The sequence below is a fragment of the Aedes aegypti genome, chromosome 3, assembly GCF_002204515.2.
Source record: "Aedes aegypti strain LVP_AGWG chromosome 3, AaegL5.0 Primary Assembly, whole genome shotgun sequence".
Taxonomy (NCBI): Eukaryota; Metazoa; Arthropoda; class Insecta; order Diptera; family Culicidae; genus Aedes; species Aedes aegypti.
Window position 1 is genome coordinate 120,404,121 of NC_035109.1, and position 22,680 is coordinate 120,426,800.

General features: G+C 34.9%; 1 protein-coding gene across 6 annotated transcripts in view; it reads left to right on the top strand.

Moving 5' to 3' along the window:
- Positions 1-22,680, top strand: part of LOC5566886 (protein kinase C) — an 81,416-nt gene that overhangs the window by 38,096 nt on the left and 20,640 nt on the right. For all 6 annotated transcript variants that reach the window (XM_021853364.1, XM_021853365.1, XM_021853367.1 and 3 more), the window contains 2 exons: positions 19,143-19,336; positions 21,007-21,192. In XM_021853364.1, coding sequence (XP_021709056.1) covers positions 19,143-19,336; positions 21,007-21,192 — 380 coding nt within the window. The remainder of the gene's footprint in view (positions 1-19,142; positions 19,337-21,006; positions 21,193-22,680) is intronic.

The window sequence follows — 22,680 nt, forward strand, 5'->3', positions numbered from 1 at the left end:
AAACATCGATTTCAATGGTTAAGGATGACTCTACTGAAGATTCATATCCCACATAAGTTGTGCAAGCGATATAGGCAAGGAAAATGTGATTCATACTAAAAATGGCATCGCCAAAAATGATTCCGTTGTCAAAACTTCCATAGGAATGTTCAGTTTGGCAACGAATGACTGTTAAGAATATAGAATTTCCTTTGGAAATCGCCTACCTTTAGGCATATTCCGCGGTTCGAGGTGTTTTTAATTTTAAAATAACTCAAAAAGTAAATGACTTGTAAGCATTTAGCCATCATATTCAGCTTCAGAAACCATGATTTAAGTAAGTAACAACATTTTCAATATTACCGAACGTTGGTTACATAAGTGATCAATGTTACCCCATATAAGCTAAATCATAAAATCACCAGAAACATTTTTCAAAACATGCTTAAATCTTTCACCAAACAGAATACAGTATACGAGCTATTGGTGGCAGTACTTGCAGCATTTGCATTTTCAAATGAAATATTTTAGAAATATCCTAAAAAAATGTTACCCTGGATTACAGTACTATCATTTGCAAACTCTGAAAAGGCAATATTTGCTGCAGTAACACGACTTTTCACTTCTTTAGTAACACTAAATTCAAAACTTCAACTGATTGCGTGTAATGTAACACATACAATTTTCGCATTGTCTGCAAATTTTAACCTTGATTTCGAATCACACAGTTTTGCATGTATTAGCCTAAACAATTTCTTCTTTTTCTAGAATCGTACACCGCTTTAATATCAATTAAAAATGTGAGGCTGTATTTATATTTACCGTGCGAATTTATTTTTGCATGTCGAGCATCTGTGCGTATCAGCTCTCAATAAAAATCGCCTAATGTTCACTGAAGAAGATCTCTATAAGCATATTTAAAACGGAGTATTTTTTTTTTTTTGATAATGCAGGTAACATTGATAGTGCGATACCCACACTATAGTAAACCAAATTAACCCTTCAGTCGTCGCGCGGTTTGCCACCGTCAAAACCACCACGCTGGTGCTGTGTACGATAAGCGAGGTTTTTTCACCACTGTTGTACAAAAGACAACAGCGCGACGACTGAAGTGTTAAATAATTCCGGTTGGTCAGATGAGCAAAACCAACGCATCAGTGAATAATTTTCTCGATTTCCAGGGCATAGAGTAAGCTCTCAGTTAATAACTGTGGAAGTGCTCATAAGAACACTAATCTGAGAAGCAAGCTTTGTCCCAGTTGGGACGTAACGCCAGAAAGAAGAAGAAAAAGTGAAGAATATTAGTATGACACTTCATGTCAGAACTATTTTCGTTGAAATTGGGAACATTTAAGGCTTTGAATTCAAATGTTGTGAGATTTCAGTATTTCTGAAACGATAACAATCAGTTGTACGGTCACTTTTCGATTATTTTCTTTAAAAAAAATCGTCACGTTTAACACCGAGTTGAAGTAGAACTTGAATACTGTCTAAAATTTTTTAGCGATAGGCATTTTTACAATCTGGGGTTATTTTTCCATACAATGTCAAACGCCTAGAATCATACGGCTTATACACTTTTCGTAATTTATTTGATTTTGTTCAATATATATACCTAACATCAAAAACTGATTAATTTATTTTGAATTCATTGTCGAAATATAAGAATCAATCGATATCGATTCAGAAATATAATTTATTATAAATTTGTATTGTCATTCGTATGTGATATATTGTGACATCATTTGATCTCCCCAGAAACGTCTGAAGGAATCAATTAAGTTTAAAAGGTCCTGCAAAATGAATTAAATTTCTGAGAGAAACAAGTATCGTAAAATGGGGAATCTTTGATAATATCCCGGTCAACCAGTCAGTGATTTTCGATAGCGATCGATACCGATTCGTTTTGAATCGTTGGCGATCGCCATCGTTGGACAAAGATCTATAAAGAAATCGGAAAACTGGTTGTTCGGGATGGGCAACTTTGATAGTATGGAACCCACAACACCACTAAAGGAAATAACAAAATTTATGTTATTCAGTTAAGCAAACCGAAAGGAATAGAAAAAAGTATAATTATGACACTTAATGACACTTTTCAGGCTGGAATCATAACCATTTGAGGCTTTATTTGCAAATATTGAAAATTGAGGAGGTTTTAGCATTTTTGAAACGTTTACAAACAATCTGTTCTACGATCATTATTTTAATGTTTTAATGAGTTTCTCACTTATCCTTGACAGCATAGTTATAGTTGAACTTGAATTCATCCTCAAATCTCTTAGCGAACAGGATTTTTACAAATTGGGACAATGTTTATAAGAAGATTCAAACATTTCCATATAACGTTAAACGTCTGCAGGTATGCAACACCCTTTATACTTTGCGTACCGTAAAATGGGGTAACTTTTATAGTTTTTTGGAATAAAATTTGAATGTTTCTGCATTCTGTTTAAAATGTTTTTATTTCATATACTTAAAACAAGTACTGGTATCTCAGTTATCGATTGCAGTTGAAGGATTGTATGACGATTCATAATGAATGGAATGATAATTTTTCAAATAATTGAAATTCGATATTCGGTTTTGAGGTAAATTTGACAATGGGTATGTAAACACATGAAAATGGTCAACCATCGTTGCAGTTGGAACTGGAAAATATTAATAGAGAACGTGGATATTAGATTTTGTTCATAAAATAACAGAATTTATAGAAAAATCACCTGATTCAATATCAAATATGCATGACAAACACTTTTATAAGCCGGTATAAAGTTATATAAAATCATATTTCTGAAAAAATAACGATTGTTATTCACTTTTTGACATTGAATTCATCATAGATCAAACGGTTTCATAATTTAAAAAATATATTCCGAACGAGTTCGAATGAATTACTTAAGCAAATAGGGCGTTACATACCTCTAGGCGTTTCACATTATATGGAAATTTCTGACTTCGATTACATGGTCCCAATCAAATGGCTCCAATTTGTAAAAATGCTTTTCGATAAGAGATTTAGAACCGAATTCGTGTTCAACTATAACTGGAATATCGGGGATAAGTGACATACTTATACAAAACTATCAAGTAACGATCGTCGAACAGATTGTTTGTAATGATTTCATAAATGCTAAAATCAAATAAATTTTTAATGTTCCAATACAAAAGTTTAAAGTTAGCGATTCCTTCGAAAATATCTCTGACATAAAGTGCCATACTAATACTCTATACATTTGCATTCGTTTTGCTTAACTGATTGATAGAAATCATGTTATTCCGTTTAGTGTGTTGTGGGTCTCGCACATTTATAATTTATTTCCAAAACCTTTAATTTATGTCGAATCTTCGAAACATGACAATAATTCGATATTAATTCAAAAAAAAAAAATATACATATCTACAAGACTTAGAAGTCTATTTTATAAATCGAGTAATTCAGTGTGATTCTTCTGCAATCACTGTCGATCAATGCTTGCTTTGCCTATTTCAGATGTCACCCATCGACTTCTATAGTAATCCAGCCACATAGAGTGACTGCCGTCGAAAAACTCGAGTGACAGAGTCGTGTCGAGTAAATTATTTGGTCGACAGTGACTCCAGTCGAGTCATTGTGTTCGACTCGACTTATGAAATAGGCTCATTAGAATAGCGTTTGATAAGTTTGTTTCAACTAAATACACTATTGTGGGTGATTTTTTTTTTCAATAAACTCCGTTTCTTAATACAGATTCTCTATTAGTCTTTTCCAATCCAGTTGCAACAGCGATGATGTCAAACAAAAGTTAGGTTGCGGATTTCCATGTGTTTACATACCCATTAGCAAAGTTACCCCAAATCCTAAAATCAAATTTCATTAAAATATGGAAAATTCTAGGTTCGTTCTGCAATCTTTTATCCGCAATCGATAACTAAGATACAAGTACTTGTTTTACAAATATAAAATAAGAAATAGAATTTAAAAAAAAATCATAGGGGTAACTCATCACAGCAAGCCGTGGGTGGTTGCGTTTTGAATTTTTGTCCCGTTTACTTTGGTTCCCCGTTGTTTTCAATTCAGCTCGTGAACAATAGAATCGGCTGATGGTGGTATGCCACTAGCAAATATTCTTGTAAAAGTTTTGTTAAGTGATTTTTTTTCGTTTGTGAAAAAAAAACTTGATTCTGATAAAGTCAAAATTGATAGCGGTTATGATTGTGAGAACTGATAGTGCCGTTTGGTGCCTTCGACGGAAGGAATTATGTTTGCACGCGTGTTAATTATGACACGGAGCCCGAGCAAAGTTGAGTAGCAAAATGATAACAAATCTTGTTACCTGGTTATTTCATTCATATCTGATTTTGTTATAATCTTGGCTGAATTAACAGCCAACATAACAAAAATGAGAACTCAAATTTGTTTGTCGAATGACAAAGTACTAGTGAATTATGTTATCACTGAGGTCAAGTTGATAGCTAAATTTACAACACCATATTTTTTTGAAGATTACTGTCATAAGCCACGGAATCTTTTTTTGGGAGATTAGTGTTTTGGATTAAACTTACGCTGCAAACAATTTTACAAAATTTTGTATGACGAAAAAACAACTTTGTTTATCAACACACGCTCCATAAAAATGTTATGGAAAAAGATTATGATAATTTTTTTTATCAACCTGTTATCAAACATGTCTGTCACGGATACAATGATAATAAATGTTGTTATCATTGATAACAGAATATCAAAATGATAACAGCGATAATTAAAGTTGTTCTCAATCTGATATTATCCAGTTTTCCGTCATTGCTCGGGTAACCGTCTAGTCTAGACTCTAGAGGAAGTGCATTCCGTTTTCAACAGAAAGATTGATTTGACTTCATGAGTTTGTTTTAATGAAACTGCTCATTCTCAATGTGATGAGGACTATTGCTGTATCGTTTCAGAGAGCTAGTAATGTCGCTCAAACCTAAGCTTATTAGTTAGGACACAAGGTGGAAATACCTGTGCCCCATCTCTTGAAGACTAGCTCGCATGGAGCGACATTAACATTCTTAGCTACGTCCTTCCATCGTTGGTAAAACCATTGCATTCACATTTGAAACCAATAATAAAATATACACTCAACTACACTACACATACACTAAATTTGGATCCGATCTTTTTAGGTACCTTAGTTACCTTGACATCTATGAGGGCGTTGGTGAGTCACTAGCCTCTCATTAAGTAGGTGCCGTACCATCAGAATCCCTTCCTTCTCTCGTAATGGAGAAGATGTGCGTGGCCGGCAAAATTAGTGCTCACATAATTTTTGTTTTCAAATTTCGTTGTTGGTATTCATTTCGTTGGGAGAAACATACATCGCAGTTTAAAAATGAGATATTATTAACTATAATTACTGCTCAACTGTATACCATATCTTTAGTATGCTATTCAACGGCTTTTCCAAGGAACGAATAAACTTGAGTTGGGGATCGGTATCAGATTTTCGTTTCTTTTTTGTTTGAGTCCAAATCAGGATCAAATACCACAAACCCTTAAATTTCCATAACGATAATCCTGGGATGAATAAAAGATGATTCACACCACGTAAATGTGCGATTGACCTGAGTTACGGGTCAAAGGTTATATAGGCTTATTGGGAAACCACTATGCTTTAAACATGTTAGGATTAGTGGTAACGTTCCAGGATGAATTGTATGAATTGTAATCCGTCTTCTTCTTTCTGGCTTTATCATCTCAACCGGGAGAGAGCTGCTTTTCAAGCATAGTGTTTGTTTATGAAAACTTTTCAAATTATAAACTAAGAGATTACTTTGTTTGTTGACCATTTATGCATTCCTATATCGTGTGACAAGCACAAAGATATTTAATGCCCTAAAAAGTCAAGAAAATTTCCATGACGAAATGATCCTTGACCGTTAGGATTGGAACCCATGACCTTCAGCTTGATACTACGGTTATTTGTAGGGATTGAATCCTGAGAAAATTAAGAGAATCTCTCACGTATCGCTATCTGTAACTATCATAATATGCTGCACATTATGAGCGACTGTTTATCGTATACTGCTACAACTTTGATCAGATTGGGGGGATAGTAGTGCATGATAAAACCCCCCCTCTAAACAAGCTCCATACCTGGGGGACACTATTGCTTTTGGAAGTTCGTAGATTGTTTATCGTGAAAGTAAAGTAAAACACCTACCCCCAACGGTAAACGAGCGAGACATATGGATTTTATCATCGCTCTCTCTTTGGGGCTCTTGTTCGCTGCTTCCATTTATCAGACTTTTTACAACTTGCGGTACATTGCCGATCGTGGACCGCAACAGATGGGATGTTTTTCTTTGCTTGCTTTGATCGTGATTCATACTCAAATGAGAGCGAATTCTGCAATGCCTGGTTGTTTGGGTCCCTTTGTGTTCTTCATAAGGTATCAATGTAACTCATTAACTATGGTAAATTAAAAATGGAGATAAAGTATATAAAAATGATCAATTCTCTTCTATCACTTTTTCATAGTGGATGATTGCCATGATTTTTTCCATTATCTTCAAATCCTATTTTCCGTGAGCGTGCTGAAAATATTAAGGCTGGCAAGAAATATTTTCCGATATTCCCAGGATGCTTTTTAATAGAGTAAGGTGGGGCAAACGTTCGACCTTAATGGTATAATCGAAGTTTCAAGAAAAACAATTGCAGTTGAAACAAAATAAATACCATACAGTGAACCTTCAACATATTGGCTAAAATTTTGCTGAACAAACTTGTGTCAAAATATTTACCCATTTTTAGTTATAACAGTTTTAAAATTGATTGTCTTAAACGAACTTTTGCCCCACCGGTGGGGCAAGAGTTCGAATCCAGTGTGGGGCAAAAGATCGCTGCCTAAAACACAAAATATTGATACTTTTATGACAGGCATACTTTATACCAGCCGTTAACTTATGTTTGCCGAAACATACACACTAAATTTTCGTCAAAAAATTGTCCAAAACAGGGTTAATTGTAATATACCCAAAAATATGAGTTTTTCGCAAAACTAAGTAGAAATGTAAAATTTAACATTTTTCACACGATCAGGCAAATTTCGCTAAATTTGAAGATAATATGTGGATTGTAGGCAAATTGCAATTTTTTCTATGAGTTACATGGCTACAGGGTCGAACTTTTACCCCGCTGATTCGAACTTTTGACCCACTATGGGCCAAAAATTGTTTCCAAGCATTTATGCAAATACAAATATACCTCAAAGCATCCTTATGCTAGGCCTAGTAACGCCCTCAAATAAGATATTGAAAAAGATTATAACTTTATTTGGTTCCATGCAACGAAAGTTTGTGCTTCTACAAATTATCGAAACAAAAACCCAGTTGATCACATAGTCATCGAATAGTGAGACTATTTATGTGTGTATTTATTCATAACACTGAAAATACTCAAAATATTTGCAACTTATTGTATGGTTATAATTTTAGAAACTATTGTTTTATTGTTTTAATATTTAGAAGCTATTGTTTGTTGTTTTAGTACTATTGTTAATAAAAATACATAAAGTGACTTTCAAAATATTGATACAGAATTGACATAGAGGAAAGGCATTTATTAACGTTCCAGCAAGAGTAAGAGTTGTAATTACTTATGTATCTGGCTCGAACAAGTGCAAGAACGTGGTCTACAGTCCGATCAACTCTGTTGAATATTATTAATCATCGCCGTCAAATAGAAGAGACGGACCCATGCAGAGTTTGCTATTCCTGAAGCTCAACGGGCACTTACTGGAAGGTTCATCACTTTTATCACATGTGACACTAATTGAGCCGTCTTTATGGTAAAAGGCAACACAAACTATGGCATCCGTCTAATGAACCATACACAACCGTGTGCAATGTGCATCATATGCAACTAACGTGTCGCGTAGCTGTAGGGGCAAGAAGGTTCAAAATGTTTCTTTTTTCTTCGCAGTAACAAGGAGCATTCTACATATCTAATTTGAGCACGATTCGCACAAACTCTAGATATGAAAATGAGCGTATACGATGATATATGTTCGTCTCCTCCAGTGATCCGGTGGGGCTCGCTTGCACGTGTTTCATTGTGGGAGGGTTAGATTGAAAAGTGCATCCGTTTGGTTGCTTGCTGCCAAACCAGAAATTAAAGTGCATCCATAATTCCCACGGGGAGCTCGAGTATGCAGCCTCGTGCTTCGCCTATGAATCAGGGTGGCCAAAAAGAATCAGTTTTGGAATTCTTGCATTTTTCCCGACTTTCATATTTACGTTTTTTTAATAATATTTCTCACTTCTTTCAAAAAAGTCTCCCTAGAATTTTCGAAAACGTTCTCTTGATTAAGAATGCTTGTAACTTGATTTTCAATTGGACTAGATAGTCCTAAATTAAAATTGTGCGCGCTTTCGAACTGCATAGTCAGTTTTTGAGCTTTTTCACAATTAGTTAGTAATAATATGTTTTCCTCTTTCAATGCCGGAATTGGCTTCCGGAATTGTTTTTTTTTTCAAAATTTTCGACAACTTCCAAAAAAGCTCAATGGAGAAATTTTATTTTCAAAATTGTAGTTTCTTTATTGAGTAAAACGTGTTTTATTTTTTTTTTTTTATGCAGATCCTGCCATATAATTTTCATAGCAGGATCGCGCGTGCGTTGAAATTGCCTTCTCCTTACGTTTTCAAGACGGATCAAGAATATAAAATCACGGATTCGAATCAGCAAATTTTAATTTTTCCACTTTTTGGCTATTTTTTTATATAAAGCCCATGAAAATCACGAAAATTTAATTCCTGCGCATTTCAGCCCATACAAAATGTATGGACAAAATTTCACCGATAGAATATTTTAAAATCTTTCGATTATGAAACTATAGACCAAATCCGAGGTACATTCGAACTTCATAATCTGCCCCGAGCAGAAGAAAATAGCTACTGAATACCAAATTGAGGTATTCCATACCAGATAATTTCCAATACTTACAACCTGGAAGAGGTATGAATGAGCCCTGCATAAGAGGTAAAATACCTCAAATAATACCTTCTGCATACTCTACAAATACCAAGCTGAAAATTAGATCAGGTATTGTAATACCTAAATAATACTTGATGGATTTCCATATAAAAGTGAAATTTTTCAATACTAGTTCAATACCTCCTGTGGTATGATACTAACATATGGTATGCATAAGTTATTGCGAGTTATTCTTTCCTCCTCGGGGCTGGTTTACACATAGCGTGAGCAGTCATCTAATAAAGTTCTGCCATTGGAATTGCTTTGCGCATTATTCCACAAGCGATGTTTGGCATTACAGTCACCAATGACAAAAAATAACTTATTGCGAGTCAACTTCCGTATGTCAGTTTAAAACAAATTAACTTGTTGTCCAGTGCATTGTAAGGACAAACAGGCAGCTGTGATAGTATATTTACCAAGCTGTGTTTCAACAGAAACTCTCAATGTTTCAAAAACTTTGATTTCAAATGACAAAACATTTATACGCCTATGAATGATGATAACAACTCCACCACATGCTCCATCCGGTCGATCATTACGATGCACAAAAAAGTTTGGATCCAGATTTCAAATAAGTTTCAGTAATAACTGCTATACAACATACATTACATTAGCTGTTGGAAAATTAAACGCCATTTCATATTTAATGTATATAATTCATTATCTATTAGTATAAGAAACTTATTTCAATACCCGATTTTGAGCTAATGTTTGTAGTTTTGAAATCACTTTCTTGTCGCTATTTTCATCATTTTAGTCACTAAAGTCACTATTATTCTGATGCATTTCCGCTAGCAGCCCAACATTTATTAAGGAAGTCCTCTAGTAACTTATTCAGAAATTGTTCCAACAGTTTCTCCTGGAATTCTTCTAGGAGATTTCCAAGAAATGTTTTCTGAAATTATCGAAAGAATAACTGAAAAATAATAAATATTCTGTGAAGTTCTTTAAAAATATCTGATGAACTCTGACAGAAAACTCCTAAAGATCTTATGAGCCCTTGAGTAAGTCTGGGGGATTGTCTAGATCAATTGTTGGAATAATTATGGAAAGAAAACATCAAACAAAACTCTAGAAACACAATTGGAATCTTCCGAGAAAAATCACTGAAATTACTAGAACAATTACCGTTGTATTTCCTGGTGGAATCCTGAAATAGGCAGCAGAAAATCCCTTCATGAAATATTAGGAAATCCATAAAGAAATATCTGAAGGAAATTCCTGGAGGAATCATTGACCGAATTCAAAGAAGTATCTTAATGAATATCTGTAGAAATTCCTGTAATACCTCGTGTAAGAATCTTTGAAATAGTTACACAGAGGTCTGAGAGCTGATAATTTCCTGATCGAAAATTAAATTACCCCCTTTTCCCGCATATTTCTCGATGGTTTCTAATTCCCGATTTTCTTCCCGCATTTCCCGAGTATGTTGGTCCACCCTGATGAATATTCCGTCGCATTCTGACTCATTATGTCCGTTTCCATTCGAATTTGGCATTGAACCGAACGTAGCATAGTGTTTTCCGTTGCGTTTTCCCTCCCACAGGGCTCGAATCGGTGTCGGCTTGTATTGCTTTTTCTTTTATTCTTTTCACTCGTGGAAAACAAGAAGGCAAATCGAAATCATAGCGACATGTTTCATTTGGATTTGCAGCATTTGGATGAATCACATTTGATTTGACGTTGATGCTGGGCTGCCGTTGTTCGATGGAATATCAACGTGTATATAATTTGCAATGTGACTGGAATGAATCCTCATTTTTATTTTCTAGGACGCAGTATGATCTAGCACTGACCTATAAACAGAACAGAGCAGTGATTTTTAATTTGACTCGAGATGGTCAGGGGGCCACAGCTTTGCCTGTGCAATACGATTACCAGTTTGAATAAATAACGTATGATTAGATAAAACGAAGATAGCGATACGCTTCTGTCTAGCATTATAAAGCGGCTCTCAATTTTATCTTAAAATACGTATGCAGTTTGCTCTCGAACGAAAGGAATGGTTTGCATATATATATATATATAACAAGTTTAATGTGATTTTCAACACAGTTTTCGTGCTATTTAATATTGTATGTTGCAAACATCAAATGATGGGATATACATGAATTATAATTATTTTCACGATGTATACATCTTCTAGAACCCTGAGAATAATTTAAAATCAATGCAATCGATCCTTAACATTTTAAAACATTTCAAGTTAGATTTGAGAAAAAATAAACGAAATATAAGCAGTATAGTATAGGTAGTACAGCTCTTTGAAAGAGGCACACAAATTATCAAGAAAGCCCCATATAGAGATATATCAACCGAGTTCTGTACTAATAAGAAGTTAGTCATTGGGCTTATTATGGAAAGCATTTTCAACTATGATTGTCTACCTCGATATCGTGATGTGATGAGTTGACTTAGAATCTGTAGTGCGATGGGTATTAGGGTAGGTAATTGTGAACATTTTTTCCAGATCAAACTTTTCTCGATTTCATTCTGGATCCCGAACAACTAGTTAAAGTTTGGGCGCAATCGATTGCGTCTACGCCAAACCATGCATTTCAAAATTGCAGTTTGTGAGAAAATGAATGTGGGATAATCTTGTTGTGTTTTTTTGTATTATTGTTTCAAAAAATACAAAATGCTCTAATTTTAACGTGAACCCATATTATTACATGGAACTTTCAGGATTGCTTTACTATTTGATGTAGTTTATAAGTAATAGAAAAACATAGATGCTTCAATGTGGGCAAAGTTGTTGAACAATATTAAAAGGAACTACAGAAACCAAATAATGTTAGTCTTGCATCTCTTGTCATCCAGTTTTTAACAAAGAGATTTACGTTATTTTCATATGTGTCTCTCAAAATGCAATCAATGTTCGTTGTTTTCGATGATCGAAATGTGACACAAATTTCAAAACTTCGAGACAATTCAAGATTGTGGCTGGTAGAGGAGACCTTCCAAGATTGATCCAAAACACATCATCGAAATACAATGCCAATTTGTATTGATATCAAATCTTTTTTATATAATACACAAGTGGCCATATTGAGTATGAATGGCCTAGACTGGATAGTTTGTTAGTTATACCATAATATTCAAGTACAAATTATGCTAAGACTAGGTTTGCAAGATTTACAAAATCTGATGGTACACCTGCAATGATGTTGAAATATGATTTGAAAATTCAAGGTCATTTACTCCTTAACACTTCAGTCGTCGCGCTGTTGTATTTTGTACAACACCGCTGAAAAAACCTCGCTTTTCGTTCACAACAACAGCGAGGTGGTTCTGACGGTGGCAAACCGCGCGACGACTGAAAGGTTAACCGGATGAAATGTGATGCGTATCATAATGGGGTAAAACCCGTAAAATCCGGTGTAATTGATCAGAAGGGTGAAATTGATCATCGTATCACACGATTTTATTATTTATTCGTAATAGAGCACAAATATCAATGTAAGCTGCAGTAAATGAACATTGTTTGTCGTAGCTATTGTCGAATTGTGTGTTGTGAAGTTTTTTGCGTTAAAGAATGTTTATTACTATAAAAATAATGTAAAATTTGAAAATCGTGCACGGTGCAGTATTGATAGGCTGACCATAATCTAACAGGATAAATATGGGACAACACAAGTGACCATGACGCTCTGAATTTATTGTTTATTTAATGTGGTTGTATTACGTTAAGACAACCGTTGAGGTACCTTTTAAATCGTAAATAGGCATTTATACGTCTGAACTTATGCAAAAACATCAATTAAGCAATCAAGAATTGATAATATAACATAAGTACATACGTTCATAAGGGTTCACGCATTACTGCTTGACACCTCTTGACTATCGTTCAATAAAAAGCTATGTTTCATTCAGAATGTGGTGCATTACGTGCAATAATGTTTGTGGTTAGACCTGTTCCTCAGATCTTTTTTGACTAGGATAGGAATCCTGATACAATTTTTAAATCCACAATGTATAAAGCTATTCTTTTAACTTTTAGGCTTTTATCTATACATGCTGATTTTGAAGTTAAATCTGACTCATACAAAATGTATAGGAAATTTATAGCCGCCAGATTTATTTTTAACCATCCAACTAAGAAGTTTAAGCTCAAATGCTGAACGTTTTCGCAAAACGCAATGGAACGAGCTTCATGGAAGTATAATAATAATCAAGATTTTGACACCGTGAGTCAACATGCGTGTATGCATTAAAAGTTTAGTTTTTCTTTATGAAAATTCTGTCCAAAAGTAAACGAGTTTGCCCGGTTTCCGAAATTACCCAACCGTGAAATTTCAGAATTGTTGCAAGGAAATTATCCCTAACAATGGTCGTCCATGTTCTTTTTCTACTGGTAACTTCTTCAAAATGTATTCTAACTCTGAAGTTTGAAAAATTGGAAAATATACCATTTTTAGATTAATATCGTGAAACTTGTATTCTTTAAAAATAAATTAATTCCTCAAAACCGTTACAATTCTGAATGAACTGTTTCTTAAACGCAAAACACATTTTTTCTGGTGAGCATGAAGGGCAGGCGTTATCCTAAGAGAAAGTTACATAAACAATATTTTACTACTATCCTAATATACTACGTGAATTCACATGAGATTTTAAGGTATAACCTTTTTTAAATAATCCACGATTGATCACAAGATGTTATAAAATGACACATGAATCACACTTATCTAAGTGGTTGATTAAAATAGTGAATGATTAAACTTCTTTATGATGATATCAAAAAGCGTTTCAAAAAATAATGTTTAAGTTTGGGAAGGTTCCAAGTTTTAGAAAAATCAGTCTCAATTTTATCACCGACACCAATTTTGGAAAAGGTTGAAAATGAAAGTTAATTTTTACATTAACTAAATGTCGAACATTATTTTAATCATTACGGAAGATTTCCCACGCTGGTGCACCTGGTCAATCCACCTAGCTCGCTGCGCCCCACGCCTTCTTGTTCCGACCGGATTCGTAGAGAACACCATCTTTACAGGGTTGTTGTCCGGCATTCTTGCAACATGCCCTGCCCAGCGTATCCTTCCAGCTTTAGCTACCTTCATGATACTGGGTTCGCCGTAGAGTTGAGCGAGCTCGTGGTTCATCCTTCGCCGCCACACGCCGTTCTCCTGCACGCCGCCGAAGATCGTCCTTAGCACTCGGCGTTCGAAAACCCCAAGAGCTTGCAAGTCCTCCTCGAGCATAGTTCACGTCTCATGCCCATAGAGGACTACCGGTCTTATGAGCGTTTTTTTACATCGTGCATTTGGTGCGGGGGTGAATCTTTCTTGACCGCAGTTTCTTCTAAAGCCCATAGTAGGCACGACTTCTGCTGATGATGCGCCTTCATATTTCCCGACATTGTTGTCAGCCGTCAACAATGATCCTAGGTAGATGAACTCTTCCACCACCTCCCTGGTATACCAGAAATATTTCTGGACGAATTGAAAATACTTTGTTCACTCATCTCAAGAAACAATTTGTAGCGCGTTAAAAAATCGAATGTCATTACCCCGAATAAACCATTTTTCCCGAATTCCAATATTTCGAAAAGTGATGCAGTTAAAAATGCGCAAGAGACAGGGTGGCAAACCAGAAAGAACGATAAGCAATCAAAAGAAGGAGGAATATCTCATTCACGACTTAACAGATATTGCAAAAATGCTGAGGACGGTAAAACTCGAATGAACCGCCAATCAATTGAATAAGAGTGCTCACCTCACGTTGATCACCTTGAAAACATATGACAATTAGAATTATGAGTGCCAAAAACTTTTCGGCGAAATGGCTATCCGGGGAACTAGCGTTCGGGGAAATGACATTCGGGGAAAAGTAGGACAACGACAACCTATGTTAACATTAGGTTAAAAAAGATACATTCGATATTCTAACACCAGGCGAATGATTATGGCAAACGTCCATATCCATTGTGACTGTTTCAACCAAATTCTTCTCAGAATTGTTATTATGACTGACATCTGTTATGGCAATCATGCATTATGGTTGTCGTCTAATATGGAAAACTTGTGTTATACTTAACATAATTATGGCAACTATCCGTATGGCTAACGTATTTATGCTTATTATCTCGTTCCCAATATTAGAAATACGGTATTTGGTCCAATTATTAATCTCTTGGAATTATTTGGGTATCTTTGAGACGGTATTTCTGAACAATCAGATTTCGGTTGGAAATTCTGATGAGAATTGATGAGAATTCTGGTGTCAATTCCCATAACAATCTCAACATTTATTCAACGAATTGAATGAAATAAAGAGTTTGAATAAAACTCAACAATCTCACTGGGCTCATACGAGTTTTTAACGGAATTGTTAGAGATTCCTACCAGAGCTCCAAAAATCCTTCCTCAACACATACGGAGAATATCACAGAAATACTTAGAATCCCGTTATCAGTGAATCAAACTGTCATCAAAACATACGAAAAACAAACAACAAATCAAGCTCGCTCACAACCGTGTGTCCCAACTTTTGTGGATAGGGATACAATCAAAAGCAAAATTGTCATGACAATCACAGAGCGCAACTTTGTTGCAATCTTTTTAACTCGCGATTAATCAGTTATTCGATAATGTACCAATGTTTACCAACACGGAGGAAGTTCTCGAAAATTGCAATGCGCCCAGAAAATCGCTGCGCTCGTGGTGATCGGTCATTGTCATATTCTATTCAAATGATGATAAACTGATGTTGCGGAATAAAATTGTTGCAACAAGAAGAGGACATGACAATATCTTTGTTGTTGCGTGTTGGGTGACAATTGATTCACTGCCCGTTATCAATCATCGGAATTCAACTTGCTGTTAAAAATCGCAGAGAAAGTTAGAAATTCTATCGCAATTTCTTCAGAATCTCAGTACTTATAATCTAAAAAATGCAAGGAATATAGTTTATTTTATGATTGTTGTAATGACAAGATCTCTTCATAGGACACAGATTTGACTAAAATTCAAATACAGTCGACTCTCCATAACTCGATATTCAAGGGGCCATCGACTTATAGTATTATCGAGTTATAGAATATACCGACACAAAAAATCACATAATTGAAGGAACAAATTTTTGTATTTTCAATACATGTATGATCCCTTCTGTAAGAAAAGAATATTGTTTTGTTGTTAGTATTTTAAAAACAATTTTTTGAAAACTTTTTTCGAAATGCTCGAAAATCAAGTTATTTTTACTGACAATATTTTTTTTTACTTTTCATGTATTTCAACTTTTATTACAACTTGCAAGTATTTATTCAGCTCCGAACAAGAATTATACAAAGTTTCCTTAAATAAGAATGATTTGAAAATAGATATCGAGTTATGGGAAGAAATTTACCTCTCACGTGACATCGACTAGTCGAGATATCCAGTTATAGAAATATCGACTTATGGAGAGCACGAAGTATGGAATTTATGGAATATCGAGTTGTGGAGAGTCGACTGTATTCATTATACCCAGGAGTTGGCGAAGACGGAAAACCACTTAGAAGAATCTTTGATGTTAAATTTTCATAAAACCAGGCACATAAAGAAAATGACAGATTTATCGCAAATTTACTCTACACATCGTGTAAAATTACATAACCTACGTGAATTTGTGCGTATTGTCGTTGTCGTAATTGGTTGGAAGACTGGCCCAGCTCAGTATGGGCAGAAAATTAAAGTTGTATAATTCCATGGGAAGAATCTTTGATGTTAAATTTTCATAAAACCAGGCACATAAAGAAAATGACAGATTTATCGCAAATTTACTCTACACATCGTGTAAAATTACATAACCTACGTGAATTTGTGCGTATTGTCGTTGTCGTAATTGGTTGGAAGACTGGCCCAGCTCAGTATGGGCAGAAAATTAAAGTTGTATAATTCCATGGGGCACCCCCAGGATTATTTCTTAGGGTTAGAGGAAGACATACTGATAATTTCAGCTTTTGGTCGTTCCATTTAAATTTTAAATTAATATGTGATTTGCACCTCAAACATATGGGAAACAGCACATCTTCTACTGTTTGGTTCTGAAAAATTACTGAAAAAAATTGAACCCAGAATGTCAAAAACACTACTTGATACTACCATAGAGAGCAATATTGTAGAAGGTTGTATCATGATTGAAATTGATAAAGTTGGTGTTTTAAATACCTTAAGTAGATTTGTGAGGCTCATCTTCTTCTTCTTGGCATTTATGTCCTCACTGGGACAGAGCCTGCTACTCATCTTAGTGTTCTTATGAGCACTTCCACAGTTATTAACTTAGAGCTTTCTTTGCCAGAGTTAGCATTTTCGCATTCGTATATCGTGTGGCAGGTACGATGATACTCTATGCCCAGGGAAGTCAAGGAAATTTCCATTACGAAAAGATCCTGGACTAACCGGGAATCGAACCCAGACACCTTCAGCATGGCTTTGCTTTGTAGTCGCGGACTCTGAGGCTCATACAATATTGATTTGTGTTCCTTCAACGTAGCCCCTATTACGCTGGGCGAGCTGTTGCACAAGACGCACATGTGATCGTACGGGAGTGCTGATCCAAATTTAACTTTCAACAACTAAAATGTTAATGAAAATAAGCTTAAATCCAGATAAAACCTTATGTTGTTATGTTCATTGGGGTATCAACTAATGAATTTGTCATTCTTGGGTCAATTGAACGCGATTGACTGGTACATGGAACGAAACAGTGACATTGGGTCGAATATCCCATACAAAAGTCGAATTGAATGCACCAGCTGGTGGAGTAACCAATCGAGTTGAAATTTTAAGAAAGCTTTTCCAATATCCTAAGACACATATCTTTTCGTTCTTTTGTTCGAAAGGTATTTTATTTAAACCAAAAGTGTAGAGAACTCTGTGGATTTTGTTCTTGAGTAGATGCTACTAGTAGTAAAGATCTGGACCGTCCAGAAATGAAACCCAGACACTTTCAACATGACATTTCTTTATAGTAATGGGCGTTACAGACTCATGAAAAAGGGGGGTCAACAGCGCAGCTACTTAGGTAAAATAAATTTTGAGTGAAATTTATTTTCTTATTCATACATCTTCACTCGATTTCTACAATTAATTGTATGTCGAATACATTAAACTTCATTGCTTTGAATGTTGATCTAAAAACAGGTGAAAAAAAATGTTTTTTTTATAGATTTTAGGTTAAACAAATTTAAGTGTTTTCAAAAATGTATGTATCTAGTCAAATTTATGACCTTGACTTCTACAATCAATTTTATGGAGAAATAACTACATATCATCACTTTAAAATTTGTATTACGGGCAAACGGGAGTAAGAAATAGGTCATACCCCTTAAAGCCTTATATCTTACTAAGACTATATGTAATATTATTTTTCTCTGAAAGACATTACTTTGAGCATTCAAATGGTAAAAGAAAATAAAAAATCGGTTTGTTCATTATAAAATTATGATTTTTTGAAGTTTTTGGACAATTTGTTTAATGGAAGCCGCTTACTACTGTTATTCCAAGCTACGACCACGTTAAGTATTTTTCTATTGAAGATCTGCACTAGAAATGTCGAATCGTGAAACAAAATCAAAAATTGATTGCACAGTGGCACGGAAATATTTTTTATAGGTTCACATGTCAAATAGGAGCCCCCCATTCTATATTGACCTTGCTACGACTCTGTTTGATATTTTCCCCTGCAACGCTGGTCTTTAATGTTTCCAACGGTGAAATAAAATTATAGTATTTTTGTCGGATGGCTGAGATATGAGCTCAAAACCATTATAATGCGGTTTTTTTAGGAAGACATATTTTCATACCTCTCTTAGGACTGTTTGTTCCTTGCTATGACTATGTTGAGTATATAGCTCTATGACAGTGAGAGAAGATTCGAAATCAAATTACTAGTTTTAGAGTAATGACTCTTCAAAAATTCGTGTAACGCTAATATTCAGCATGGTTTCCTGACAGTTAAAACTTTTTTTTCTTCAATTTTTGATGGGAACTGTACAGTGTACATGCCAAAGACGTATACCACGGTAGATTATAATTTTTAAAACCTGTTCTAAAGTTTTGTGGCACGTATATCACAAAAGAGCCATAAGGATCAGAGGAATTCGTGTATAATATTCGTATTGCTAGATGTATGTACCATGTCATAAATAATATCTCCCAATTCTCTCCTTCCGTTTCAGAACGATCCACCACAAAACCGCGCACATTCGATCCAGTATGGAATGAGAGCTTTATACACGAGGTGGAAAATGCCAGCGCACTCGGCATGACGATATTCCACGAAGGTCCCCTTTCAGATGTGTTCGTAGCCAACACGACGATTCCCTTCGACGATCTAGTCTCACGAAACGAATCTGACCAGCAGGATTTTTGGGTAAGCTTTTTGTAGTGTACATGTTGTCTACTATAATGGGAGCATTCGTATTTTAAAGACTTAAAAGCATGGAATACATATTAAATATTTAAAAAAAACTCAACCGTCTCGATTTTTTTAGATATTCAAAATTATAAATATGCTCAATATAACAAAAAAAAACTAAGGTATTTTAACATATTATTTCTTATGCTTTTTTTTTTTTTGAAAACGTGTGTAGTGGCACAATTTGGCCATTCTGACGATAATTTTTGTATTCCCAATGGAATATTTGTTAAGTTATATTTTTTCTTTTGAGTTGTAAATTTCATTATTTGTATCAATGAGGTACAAGTCTTATTTTGATTTGAAGCCCACTTGTGGAGTACTCTAGAGTGGATTTAAATAACTAATACTGCAAAAGTTTGAAACAGTGGTTGTTTTAAATCGCTAATGTTGCCACCAGCAAGTTTATTACTCTTTGTCGTATGTATGATAACAAAGATGGAATAAGATTATACGATGCTCAGTAGCGGATAAGGTGCGTGATCAAGGTCACGTCTTTATGCGCTATCTTATTTCTACATACTATACACAGCATCAGCAGGTCCGTCCCACTCGAGCTCAGATTAGGTACCACTTTCAATACTGCATTCGGTCCCTCGGTAGTGCAAAAGGTACCCAAGTTTGACAGATCGCAGTAAACTTTTCACGGCATTCTAGATTACCTTATGAGCCATAAAATTTTGGGCAACTGTAAGGGACATCAAGGTCTTTAATTTGTCTTTGGCATCAGCGAGGTGCTTCTGGCGGTGTTCATCACTGTAGGGTAGATGCACTGGTATTCGTTACAGTACTAGTACTCGCAACCCTGGATTATATACCGCTTTAGAACACAAGTACGAATAAATCGTTTAGTGTTCATTAAACCACATTGAAAGGATTTGCTTAACAATTAACATTGTTGATCCTTTGCCCCTTATTTCACAATGGGATTCCCAAATCCGCCTCCTTTCATAAGAATTCAATGTATGTGATGAATTCAGGAATAGAAATTAAAAACACGACGAATACTGATGCAGGTGATCCAGTATTCGCCACCTCAATTTTCAATACAAAAACAAAGTTTGTAACCAGGTTCTATTTTTTCTGACTGAAATTCCATATTCCGTTCGTCTAAAGTTTTGATAGTTTTGAGAAGTCCATTGAGTGATTAACGAAAAATATGTATTACTAGTGGCGAATACTGTTACTCCTACCCTATCAGAATAAATGTTGAATACGAATAATTGTTTTAATCTATTTGCACAAGAAGCCAATAATGCTCATAAAAGCGTCTGAACTTTTTTTTTGTTAGTAGTGGATTCGCGATAATATTAGATTTTTGCAATAATGTGGTACTTGCCAAGTATATTCTAAAAACATAAATCCATTGGAGAATGATGATACAATTCACAGCTAAACGATTTCATCTCTTTTCGAATGGAATACGGTTTGAATGGTTTTATTGCACTTTAAAAAAAAGAACTGGTCTCTAAAGCAGCGACACGCTGAAATTGTAAAATTTATACATGTTTTTTTCCTATTTATTTTATTATTTATAATAAAATGTATCTTCGCCGATATGTTGAGACATAAACAATATTTCACCTTCAATTTGAATACTCATGCTCTGTAAATTACTATTTCAGGTGGATTTGGAACCACAGGGTCGGTTACACGTCAAAATCGATCTAAAATGGAACCAGGACTCCAGCAGTATTGCGTCGCAACAGATGCTGCAGCAGACGACGACAAATTCCTACCGACGGATGGGCGGCAAAGACCAACCATTCCTAAACCGACGACGCGGTGCTATGAGGAGGCGTGTTCACCAGGTAATGTATCATTTTCGAACAACCAACATGTTCATATTCTTCCAAGAATTAGCCAACATCTGCCAGGTTTTCTGTTCTTGGAACAATTGGAATTTGTGATTTCTTTTTTTTTTAATAACAATGCATCAAAGAATTTTCTATGTAAATTTGATAGACATAGGGGCTGTAAGACGTAAGATAATTTTGGCGGTTTTGGTATGATTTTTTGTATGAAAATAAAAAAAAAAATTGTATGGCACGTAAGATATCTCAAAACCATACCTCCCCCACCATAAACCCTTACGTGACTAGTGGATAATCCAATATATGATCAGTTCTTTTTTACAAGGGATGCACTTGGGAATGAACTCAAGAATGTTTGGGCATTGGCAAGAGACTTGATCGAGTTTATTTTATTTTTTATAAGACTGTCGATCCCGTCGTACTTTGGACATTATCTTCTATCTCTCAAATTCGAGAGCATTACACAAATTAAAGCAAATAGCCTTGATTAGATCCTATTCCAACGGGTAGGGGAAGAGGTCTACCAAAACTAAACAATCTATAGACAATTTTGGAATTTCCATATAATAAGTTTGCATCAAGTAAGATGGTAAAGGGCTGAAAAGTCTGACAATTTGAGAAACTGTTGATACTGGACGTTCCCACGTCACGCACGTTGCTGTCCCAAATTTGCTGGGATCTTGATTTTCTAGCAGACATGAACTGCCCATAACTGCAAAACAGTCACATTCGACATTTTTGACAAAATGGAGAGTCATCAAATGATAAATACTTTTGATCAACTTACTGAAATCTGTGAGATTGTTTTAGAAAATTCGAAAAAAATTCCAAGTTGTTTTGTCACATTGGTAACTATAACCGCATAACAGTCACATTGAGATTATGAATGAGCCTCGTAATGTGATAGCAATGAAATTTCTCTCAGAATTATTTTCTGACAATTCACCTAATATGCGATATGGGTTGTACAAAATACCAGCCTCAAATAAGCATTTTTGAGTTTCCGGTAATTTTTAGAAATTTTAGTTTCCTCCCATACTGCCATAAAATACACACTTAGTATTACATTAACTCAATGCCTACTTTTGTCGAATGTTACAAATATGCAGTTATGGGCAGTGAACTTCTGCCCCACATGGAGACTAAAAGGATAATTAGGAGTCTTATTCGCTATTCGTAAAATTCGTAAAACTTTACAAAAGAGTTTCTTACAAAAAAAGTTATAATTTGGTGATGCTTGTTCTAGAGTTTGTAAACTTTTGTGTTTTTGATGAACTTCTATCTGTATTAATAAAAATGAAATGGTGTTTGTATGTCGCGAAATGGCTTAAGAACGGACTAATAGACTTACATGATTATTGCACTGTTACATTGTTCAAATATTCCGACGTGTTTAAGTAAAGGAACCGATTTGGAAAATTCTTTCGAATAACTGGAAAAACAACTGAAAACTAATCTGTCGTTTTTTACAGAAAATTACATGTT